Below are 12,193 nucleotides of genomic sequence, written 5' to 3'. Positions count from 1 at the left end.
CGTTGGTGCAATATGGGTATAAAACGAAAGGAGTTAATGAGTATTTTAAAAGGGAGTGGGCCTTAGTTCTATAGGTGGATGCCTTTTCGAGGTATGGCAATAAAGGTGGACCAGGGGCGACTCTAGACTTTGTTTGTATGATATGGGTATCAAATGAAAGGTGTTAATGAGTATTTTAAAAGGGCATGGGGCTTAGTTCTATAGGTGGACGCCTTTTCGGGATATCGTCATAAAGGTGGACCAGGGGTGACTCTAGAATGAGTTTGTACGATATGGGTATCAAATTAAAGGTATTAATGAGAGTTTTAAAAGGGAGTGGTGTGAAGGCGTTTTCCAGATATCGACCAAAATGTGGACCAGGGTGACCCAGAACATCATCTGTTGGATACCGCTAATTTATTTATATATGTAATACCTGCCAAGATTTTAAGGGTTTTTTATTTCGCCCTGCAGAACTTTTCATTTTCTTCTACTTAATATGGTAGGTGTCACAACCATTTTATAAAGTTTTTTCTAAAGTTATATTTCGCGTCAATAAAACAATCAAATTACCTTACCATGTTTCATCCCTTTTTTCGTATTTGGTATAGAATTATGGCATTTTTTCATTTTTCGTAATTTTCGATATCGAAAAAGTGGGCGTGGTCATAGTCCGACTATTCACACCACTCCCTCGTTAATTTTTCATACCAAGATAAAGTGAGTTCAAGTAAGCACGTGAACTAAGTTCATTAAAGATATGTCGATTTTTGCTCAAGTTATCGTGTTAACGGCCATGTGGAAGGACAGACGGACGACTGTGTATAAAAACTGGGCGTGGCATCAACCGATTTCGCCCATTTTCACAGAAAACAGTTAACGTCATAAAATCTATGCCCATACCAAATTTCAAAAGGATTGGTTAATTTTTGTTCGACTTATGGCGTTAAAAGTATCCTAGACAAATTAAATGAAAAAGGGCGGAGCCACGCCCATTTTGAAATTTTCTTTTATTTTTGTGTTTTGTTGCACCATATCATTACTGGAGTTGAATGTTGACATAATTTACTTATATACTGTAAAGATATTAAATTTTTTGTTAAAATTTTACTTAAAAAAAATTTTTTTTAAAGTGGGCGTGGTCCTTCTCCGATTTTGCTAATTTTTATTAAGCGTACATATAGTAATAGGAGTAACGTTCCTGCCAAATTTCATCATGATATCTTCAACGACTGCCAAATTACAGCTTGCAAAATTTTTAAATTACCTTCTTTTAGAAGTGGGCGGTGCCACGCCCATTGTCCAAAATTTTACTAATTTTCTTTTCTGCGTCATAAGTTCAACTTATCTACCAAGTTTCGTTGCTTTAGCTGTCTTTTGTAATGAATTATCGCACTTTTTCGGTTTTTCGAAATTTTCGATATCGAAAAAGTGGGCGTGGTTATAGTCCGATATCGTCCATTTTAAATAGCGATCTGAGATGAGTTCTCAGGAATCTACATACCAAATTTCATCAAGATACGTCAAAATTTACTCAAGTTATCGTGTTAACGGACGGACGGACGGACGGACGGACGGACATGGCTCAATCTAATTTTTTTTCGATCCTGATTATTTTGATATATGGAAGTCTATATCTATCTCTATTCCTTTATGTATGTACAACCAACCGTTATCCAATCAAACTTAATATACTCTGTGAGCTCTGCTCAACTGAGTATAAAAAAGAATTTAATTATAAAAATATGAAAAGAGAATTTGTGTTGCTTTGGCCGGGACTTGAGCCCAAGACGCCTGGTGTGAAATACTGATCACGCCACCACCACACCACTGTGGCTTGCTGTTCACATCTGGAATTAAGCAATACAAGGCAACTGGGTTGACTACAAACCACACTACACTTTTTTGGCGCTAAATTTATAAATACATCAAAATTAGTTTTGATATTATCACGAAAAACGCTTAAACTGTTTTTTTGTTTATACACTTTAATTTATATTAGACTAAAATATAAATTTTTTTAAAAACAACCCCAAGAAAGGCCCAGATTGTTTTCTCGAATTGGCGAGAAAATTGCACAGATTTAAGAAGTGTATCAAAGATTTTATTTTTTATGCAAAATGTTCAGAAAAGGCCCAAATTCAGTATATTGTGACGAATTTACTGCAATTCCGCTTATTTCAAATCTTCTACTAAGGTTCGAATCACTAAACAGTTGAATAAACAACTCCAATATTCGAAAATGCAAAATGGTCTTTATTAGACTACTTTCAAAATAACACTTCTATTGCTCGACAGATAGCGTGCTAATCAAAACTGATTCTTGCGCCTCTACTGTTGGTGCTTTTATACTCTGTGATTTCCTCGTTGAATCTTCTAGGCGCTCCCAGAATTTACTTAGTTACTGCCATATAATTATAATTACAGATGCACGTGTATAGCTTCTCATATGCGCGTGTATTTGTGAGCGACACTTCCACAATTACAATTGCATACTTTTGGGAGCATCTCAGATAAGATATCTGCATGTGTTTGTGCGTTGCTTTTCCGCTGCGTGTACGTACATATATGTAGACATAAAGATTGATTCGTTTATGTAGATACAAGTGACTGTCTGCTTTATTGTTGTTGTGACTTCATTTACTTAGCACCAGACTAGGGATATGAGTATCACTTATTGTCACTAATATTCGTCACAATATGTTATTAAGATATTGATATATAAGCAAAAAATGTAAATATTTTAAAAACAAAAACAGAAAATCGATTGTCTTACAAAAATTATCGATTAAACAATAAAGAACAAAATCGATAAAAGATTTCGCATTTTGTTTGCAAGTATTCAGGGCCTGTATCACGTGTTACGATCCGTGATAGAAACTCATTTTTTAAATCACAATACCTCTGAAATGGTGGATCGGGTTAAAGGCATATTTGAGCTGACAACAAATAGTACTCGTTATATGCATAACGTATTATTATAATTTTTAGAAAAAGTTTGACAGTTGCATAGTTATCGCTTGTGGTGAAAATGGGTTTCAGTCACTGATCGTAACACGTAATACGGACCCAGGATGTGTTAAAAAACCTACAGTGAGAGAAACTTTCATTTAAACCGAATTCTGTATTTGTATGTGTACTTATCATTACCCATTCCGTTTTGTACCAATACTCACTGTAAACTAATCGCAAACCATGAGTAGCACAACGTAGAATTGTGGTTTTGTCAACACGCCGTTGAGAATTGGCAACATGTGGCACCATTGTCGACAGCTCCTGTATGCATCCATTTAGTTTGTCTCGTCTATTTTTTTCTGCTCGATTTCTTGCTTCGCGTCCACTGGAACATAAAATTGAGAATACATTAAATATAATCAAAAATGTTATCCTAAAAGCATAATTAAACTCATAGTGCAATAATAAAGATGAATTCAATAAAATAACCTCACTTTTTCAGCACCTTATTTTGCCAATGTGTACATGTATAACAAAAGTAAATGACTGCTACATTTTTCGTAGAAATTTCCTAAAAGAAATTAGTTTTCTGCAAAATTTGTTCTATATTCCATGGGGAATATAAAGTTACTTTAATCTTTTTACCGTAGCGGCATGTACAGTGTATTTTATTTACAAAAGTATAGTAAAATCTACTCCGATCGGAGGGCGAACTGGGCGAAATTGCAGAAACATGCAGAAACAAAACTGATCCAACCTATAGAGGATGCCGATGTGGAGGAACCGGCGGAATCCAACGACTTCCTAACAAAGACGATTATGACTGCATATAAAAGAGCTTGCCCTCTAAGAAGATTCAGAGGAAAAGCAAAGCCGCCATGGTGGAGCATTGAGCTAAGTCTTCTTATAAGACAGGTAAAATAAATGTTTAAGCTGGCAAAGGCTAGAGGAACCGGGATGAGTATCCGTTGAGGATCTACAAGCGTGAAATTTCCATGGCGAAGACAGTCCATTGAAATTTTCTGTGCGGACATCGAGTGCTCCAGCGAAACAGCGCGGCTGAGGAAAGTTCTGGCAAGGAGAAACATACTCAAGGAACTAATAAAGAAAGCCAACGGGGAATTTTTACGTTATAGTGAGGAGTCCCTTGAGGTGTCGCAACATTTCCCATAGAGAGTCGGCAGACAGCATTTACATTTCGATCCCGGAGCCGGTAGTGCCGGGCTTGGCGACCAGTACCAGGACCGAATGGGCGGTGAATGATTTTCTGGGATGGTATACTCCCAGCCGTGCTGCAAAATTCAAGTAGAGCGATCCTGGAGTGGGTCACAAGATTGAACCATGTACAGCACTCTTGGAGATCTGCTTGCGTTGTTTTCCTACCAAAGGCGAGATAGTTTGGGCGTATGTATCCCTAAGACTACAGGCCCATTAGCTTAACATCATTTCCGCCCAAAACCTTTGAGAGGTTGATAGATGTGTACACAAAGTCCAAAATGGGTGAAAAACTGCTCTTTACAACACAACATGCGTATACCAAAGGCAAGTCGGTAGACACTTCACTGCATAGGGTTGGAAATAAACATAGAGAAAGCGGTGGCTTACAAGGAGTTTCCTTAGGAGTCTTCTTAGACATTGCTGGGGCTTTCAAAAATGTCTCTAAGCGGGCGATCATGGATGGTCTTAACTACATTGAAGCATATCTATCCATAACCAGATGGATCGGCTTTATGTAAAATTACAGGAAGATTACTTCACAATGAAGACTTTACGAGGCCACGAAATTTGTGGACAGGGACACGACGTAGGGCGGGGTGTTATCACCTCTGCTGTCGACTCTGGTCATCAACCAACTGCTGAGGCGGTTCGATGAGGGACCCGTCCAACTTACGGCATACGCAGATGTCGCTAATTCAATCACAAAAACTTTGTGTTTAAAATTTTCGATCCGGTAGCACGATTTTCATGAAAATGTCATTGTCCCGCAAAAGTCAAGTGCCTAACGTCAAAGCAAGTCGAACTATCTCCATTTTTGTATCATACATTTGACTGCTTAGGATCATAATGCAATATTAACGGTGTTGTCATAGTACATAGTTATTATATTTTTAAACGGGTAGTAAAATCTACTCCGATCGTAGTAGAATTCAAAGGCAGAGATGTATGATGGAAACGACAACGTGATGAGAACACCTGAATACTCTTTTCATCACGGTTTAGGATAATATTTTAAATTATAAGCTTCGATTATTATACCATTATTCTTTTATATACGCTGAAAGAAATGGTGCTAGTAAAATCAACAAATCTGTTCTGTTGTTCTTGACTTAACGGAGATCCGGTGAAATTGATCCAATTACGGTTAATTCGAATGAGTTCTTTGTCAAGCGAACAAATTAGTTTAGTCAATCCAACAGAACTGAAATTGTCACTATTAAGTTAACAAAATTCTGTAAAATTGACAGATTCCTAATCAATCTAACTGATTTTTTTGTTAACACAACTGATCTCACTGTTCATTTCAACAGCGATCAACAGTCAATACATGAGCAAATTTCAAAGAGAATTTTACGCTCATTGCGCTCTCTACTTTGTACTTATGACGATGGTGCCACTTGTTAAAAAAACACCAAAATAAGAAACTCACCATATCGAAAGAACACACAAAATGGGAAAATAACAAAAAACTAGTTTTTCAGTTATCAATACAAAACGAGAAACCCTTTTTTGAATTTACTGTGCAAAAAATTATGAGATACTGGCACACCTATTTATCGGATACAATTTTGCAACTTCTCCTCCAAGCGAAATGCAAAATTGCGCCCCTCTGTTGCAAAAGTTTTGTTTGAACGAAAATGATTTTTCCAAAGTTAGTAACATTTTGTTCAAGTTTTTACGAATTTTCACTCACGCGAACGTATGTACATATCTAATAAGATAATAAAAAACATTCTTTTTTAATATTGATGTTTCCGACAACATAAAAGTTTGAGTTGTTTTGGAATCGTTTCAACTTAAATTGTTACGAAAATTGAACTTGCCGAATTACATGTAAAGTTACTCCAGTGGTGAATTACCTTCCTGCGATTTGATTCTTTACTTTTCTATAACTTACAAGTTCTCTATTTAAAATGTTATGTCAAACATTTATACTAAAAGTTTTGTTCGAAACAATCAAGTGTTCCAACTACATGCGAGAGAAGAATTGAGAATGAGCTGAGCTGCAACTGAAAGAATTGAGAAACAGTTTTGTGACTACTATTTTCATTTCTATTTGCAAAGCGAAGTTCAAAACTATAAATTAAATAAATTATAAAATATAAAATTTGGTGAAAGTGCGTTTAATAAAACAAAATAATAAAGTGTATAATGTTTAATGTGTGCCAGCATATTTGATGTGCGCCCAATTGAAGTTCGGTTAGTATGTGCCACCGTGGTGTGATGGTAGCGTGCTCCGCCTACCACACCGAACGCCCTGGGTTCACACCCCGGGCAAAGCAACATCAAAATTTTTAGAAATAAGGTTTTTCAATTAGAAAACAATTTTTCTAAGCGGAGTCGCCTCTCGGCAGTGTTTGACAAGCAATCCGAGTGTATTTCTGCCATGAAACTCATCTGCCTCGCAGATGCCGTTCGGAGTCGGCATTAAACAAGTAGGTCCCGTCCCGCCAATTTGTAGGAAAAATTTAAAAGGAGCACGACGCAAATTGGAAGAGAAGCTCGGCCTTAGATTTCTTCGGAGGTTATCGCGCCTTACATTTATTTTTTTTTTGTCGCAACAACTTTTTTTGTTCGTTTGACTACTAAAACGGATTTGTGCGCAGTTGATTCAACATGTTGTTGTGATGGATAAAAATTGACAGAAATTTCGGTTGAATTGACCCGTATTTCGGTTGATTTTACTAGCCTTTTTCATTCAGTGTAGTGTTTGTTGCCATGTCCGTTAGACTGGGTCGAAAAAAAAGTTGCTAACGTCCGCCCCTAAATTTGAAGATTATGTTGAGAGGGTTTGGAAAAAATTTTTTTTTTATTTTTTTTGATCCTTCGAAATACAGCCGAAACGGTTTTTTCGTTGTAACTTGGTTATTTGACGTCCGATTTTTAAAATTGATATGTCATTATTTTGGCCTTGAGGAGCTTGACATTTCCGTTTAATGTATTTTTTAAGCTATGAAGTGGTTTTCACATGATTAGGTCAGCTAACAAAGTTGTACCTCCCCCCCTAATGTATGTGTTTTTCCTTACCAAACGAAAGTACTTAAAAATTCAAGAAAATGTTGCTTTGAAACTATATTACTAAAATAATAAACAAAGAAGTTATAGCACTTTCAATATTTATTGCAACTGTTATTTTACCTGATACTTATTATACTTAGACCTGAAACTCATGATATTTTTGGAGGAAAAATTGCAGGGTTTGCATTGAAAAGTTAATAAAGATATGCCAAATATCATGAATAGAGGAAGTCAAAGTAAATAAGTGAGTCAACCCTGTTGTTTCGTATTTATAATAATAACACTATGCGGCAAAATCAACTTTTTTTCTGGGTATTGGACAAAACCCACTTTTTCGTAGAGATTGAGGCCTAAGTAAACAAAGTACTATCTCCGTTTTTCTAACTTAGCCTCCAAAAAATAGATATCGGCTTACGAAATCCGAAGTTCGAAATTCTACATTTCGAAATTTTATTTTATTTTTTTGTTAACGCGTTCAGCAAATTGAAAAAGTAAAAATGTGGGCGTGGTCCGCTCTTTCCCTTATTTGAAGGGCTGGATTCTTTTTTTGAGAAATTTAGTATAACGAGGTGAAAAGTCAGAGTCTGACTGTATTCAGAAGTCAGAGTGGCACCGCCAACTTGTGATAAAATCAATTTTACAAATATTATTAATCATAAATAAAAACCGTTAAACCTATCGTAACAAAATTCGGCAGAGAGGTTGCCTTTACTATAAGGAATGATTTGAAGAAAAATTAATGAAATCGGTTAAGGACCACGCCCACTTTTATATAAAAGATTCTTAAAAGGGCCGTAGACGAAAATAATAAGCTATAACTTGATAAGTGAAATATCATTGATTCAAAATTATTTTTTGCCAAGTTTTATTTTAAGAGGAAATGGGGAGACATTTTTTTTAAACGGAAATGAAATGTACAATTGAAGCTCACGCTGAGTATATAATGTTCGGTTACAACCGAACTAAGACACCTTTACTTGTTTTCTTTAAATTTTCATTCAGATGTGACATCCATCCTTGGGAATGAAGAATACGCTAATGAGCTTGCACTGTGTTCTTTGTCCTTTCTTAATAATAACTTTACTAAGTGGATTCCACTGTAAACAAATTCGTCTCTACAGATAAGCTTAAAAACTGCAGAGATTCTATAAAAAGAAATGCGTGGAGTTATTATTTTCAATAGATGATAATTGATTTTATCTTACACAAGTATTCCGCTAGGACGCAATGGGTGGTCGTTTACTTTATTTCATACGAGCATGCACATACATATATGTATGTATGTACGTTTATAAATTACAGTAATATACAGCTGTGATCACTAAAATAGTAGTGTGTAATTTTCAAATGCCTTACATCACTTGTTACGCATCTAATGCAAGGAAGGTATAATTGTTGTCTTTTAAATTAAGATCTCTAGGATATGACCCACAGTTATGTTTACTGAAATAGCAGCAGAGCTTCTATTTTGAGAAACTGATTTATAGTAGCTGGTAAAATTTTTATTCTGGCACATTACTTTTTTGCTTACCGTTGCTAAACCCTGCTCTAACAGTATGTAAAATTTAGCACACGTAAATAATGAATAGTAGTATACAGTTTTGTAACTCTTCCAAAGCGATAAAGATCTGCAGCGATAAAAAAAACAGCGTTTGCCAAACTACTATTTTCTTCGCAGATGTTTCAATTCTTATGCTAATTTTTACCTAGCGGAAAAAGGTCGATCAATACAGAATACATAGCTTAGTTCACTGTAAAGATCGTGAAACATAGTGGTGTTTCGATTATGGCCTAACCCTATTTCTCATATCATATTATGGGCCCGATTTACAAAATTTCCCGAGTCATTGATCACTTTCTTTATATAAATATCCTTAAGGGAACTGTGCTTCCAAACGAAATATGCAGCTCAGATGGATATATCTCTAGGATAATATGGAAAAACATACCAGAAAGCGAGTGATATCACGGTTCAGCGGGAAGAAAGTCCGAGTATAATATAAGTTTCAAGAAAATAAAAAAAATTAATTAATTAATTCAACTGCAAATCTGTGGGTGATTGTGAGGAATATGATAAGAGTTGCTAGCCATTAAAGAAGCGACGAACTCTTGGAGCAAAATGTGACAAGCTTGGTTTACTATATCCATTGAAAGGTGTAAGAAGCTGATTGTCTCCGTGCAACAAAACGTGGTAAATATTACCACAATAACTTAAAAAAATTGCGCACCTGAAATTGGTGATTTTTATTTGTTTAGGTAGAGCACGCCTATTTTTGTGAACAGGTTGAGTTTCTTATTTAGCACAGACAGAGTAAACAACCATTATTGTGTATTTTCGGTCTTCCTCAAGTATCAACAAATTATATTGATTTGAATTGATTGAATTGCAAAAATTGTTCGACTTTATTCTATGCAAAGATGCGCTCTAGTTTTGTGATTATAGCTGTACATATGTGTCATTTTTGACGAAATCATATGTTACCGTGTTATTTTCGAAGCAGTGAACTATGATTTGTATAACATTCCTGGCCTAAACCGGCGGCACAGTCCGCACGAAGAAAATACAACATTAAATTATTGCGGTTTTCCCCAATATGATCCTGAAAACAGTACATAGGCAGTGCAGTAAATAATGTTGAAGCAGTCCCAAAAACGTTTCGACATAAAAGCGCATACACTCGCGAAATAGTCCGGTAATTAAACCACAATGATTCACAGAAAGAAATGTATACTGCATTTCTTAAAAAAGTGGTTAGCTGTCAAAAAATCTACTACATAAAACAAAACGAATACGGATCAGAAATTGAACCAGATAAATATCAGGATACAACGTTGTTGTTGCATTTGCATCTTAAATTTCTATCCTTATCTGGTTCATGCGTCATTGGAACATTATCATATCATGTTCTAAGCCATTATACTTTAAGTAATATCGAATAAAGTTATTTAAAAGTTACTTGAAAAAAATACTATTGACTTAATCGGTGGTAGCGCCTAGGGATTTGTTTTATATCCTACTTATGTCAACCGGAATAATCATCGTTGCTGTTAAATCTCTGCCTCTATATACTTTTACACCAGCCATCTCTTTTTGCTCAATGAGCCTATCTCGGCGCAGGGTTTTCATAGACAAATGTTGGGTCTTGGGACCGTCTTCCGTCAATCCCCAAGTTTTTTTATTACAAGCATTGTCAAATGCGATTCCATTCTGTAATACTGACTTCACCTGTCTGGTTTATTGCTTCATGGGCTATCTAGTAAGAAACAGTTTAATTTAATTGGAGGGTGTCTAATCAATTTGCAATTCTTGTCACAAATATTATTCGAAATTTTTATTATTTAAGAATTAACAGTACCTAATAAATAAACAAAAACACTTACCTATTTGAAAGTTGGAGCATATCAATCATAGGATCATGAGGATAAGTACCATAATTATAGTACCGTTCACCGCCATATGTTCGACAATATCCACTCGCTGTACCATGCGGTGCATTTTGGTACCACATATTTTGATTATAACCCGAAGAGTGGGGATATTGGTCATATTGCGTGGGACCAAACGTTTGTTGAGGATGCGGGTGTGTACATACAAAATTATGACTATTGATTGCATGTTGCGTTGGTGGCAAAGTACGCATATGTGATGATGCTAGTGATATATTATAATCGTATTGTTGTAAAGTGGACGGTGAAGGAGGGATTAATTCAGTTGGTGAAAATTTTATGTCTTCTTCAACATTTTCGTTATAAAAATGTCTTGTATCTTTTATTGGTGGATCATTAATTATTGCACTTGTTGTAGCATTTGTTGCATTATTTAATGTAAAATAGTTTGAATTATCAAATTCGGTTTTAAGTGGATTTAGTAGTGAAACACTTCTATTACTATGACACAATTCATCTACAGCTTCAGTTAACGTTCCCATAGCCGATGTTGGCAAACTAGAGCCCGTTACGGAGTGTGGCTGATAATCTACCACATCTAAGACGGATGAATTATCCTCCATGAAACCATTGTCATTATGCCACATTTCACAATTAAAACTTGCATTAGTGTGTTTTTCTTCTTTTTCAATTGCTTCAAAAACATTTTGAGCTGCTGTAATTGCTGTATTGTTTAGGTTGTATGGAATGTTCGATTTATAATCCTCTTCATCAGAAGCGATTATTTCACTACGTGACTTGGAGTTGCTCATTATGGAGATTTGAATATCAGAGCTAGTTCTAGATTTATGACCTCACATTTTACGTAATCTGTTTATCTAAAGGCGTTCAACTGAAATTAAACTGTTAAAATGAAAATATTCTGTTATATATTTTACCACAATTATGTGTTCTCTTATTAAATTAATGCAATTAAACTAGTTAGTCGAGCATTTTAATATTTCATGGTTGTGGAGATATCGACTGGTAAGCAGGTTAAACCAAAGAGGAGTAGATTAATAAGAGGCGTCGCACATAGGTAGATTTTAAGGTTTTATGCGGCCAAAATTATTTTATCTGCTAGAACTATTCTAAATGACATAATTGGTAATAAAAATCAACTTTCTGTTAAAATTTTAATTGGTAATAAAAATCAACTTTCTGTTAAAATTTTAAATATTTATTAAAGAAAATACCTTATTATGTACAGTTGCGATCAATAAAATAGTAGCGAAATTCTAAATGCTAATAAAAATTAACTTCCTGTTATAGTTTTAAATATTTATAATTTATTTTTAATACTATTGTTATTCATTACTCCAGATCCTCATTGGCCGAGGATTCTGATAAAGCGGAGTCAGGTTTAGTGTCTAAAAGCATATCTAGAGATTCCGGGGAAAGCGATTTAGACACTTTCGTTTTCCTTCTTTGTCTTGTACTTACACTGCTAATGAGAGGATCAGAGCTCAATAATAGTCTATTATATATGTCGCGGTTACACTGCTCGCGGGAAAATTTTCTTGCGTAATCTTCGCGGTACTTGCGAAAGTGCTTATTTCGAGCTTCTTAAGCCTCCTCCGACAACTGGCCTATTGGA

General features: G+C 35.3%; 1 protein-coding gene across 4 annotated transcripts in view; it reads right to left on the bottom strand.

The window, feature by feature from the left end:
• Nucleotides 1-12,193, bottom strand: part of gce (germ cell-expressed bHLH-PAS) — a 140,145-nt gene that overhangs the window by 30,122 nt on the left and 97,830 nt on the right. For 3 of the 4 annotated variants that reach the window (XM_067786238.1, XM_067786239.1, XM_067786241.1), the window contains exons 2-3: nucleotides 10,552-11,460; nucleotides 3,156-3,319 (exon numbers count right to left, since the gene is read on the bottom strand). In XM_067786238.1, coding sequence (XP_067642339.1) covers nucleotides 3,156-3,319; nucleotides 10,552-11,369 — 982 coding nt within the window. In that variant the 5' untranslated portion in view covers nucleotides 11,370-11,460. The remainder of the gene's footprint in view (nucleotides 1-3,155; nucleotides 3,320-10,551; nucleotides 11,461-12,193) is intronic. The other variant, XM_067786240.1, reaches the window with a different exon arrangement.

The sequence above is a fragment of the Eurosta solidaginis genome, chromosome 4, assembly GCF_040869045.1.
Source record: "Eurosta solidaginis isolate ZX-2024a chromosome 4, ASM4086904v1, whole genome shotgun sequence".
Classification (NCBI taxonomy): Eukaryota; Metazoa; Arthropoda; class Insecta; order Diptera; family Tephritidae; genus Eurosta; species Eurosta solidaginis.
Note: the sequence above shows the minus strand (reverse complement) of the source record. Positions and strands in the feature narration are given on the sequence as shown.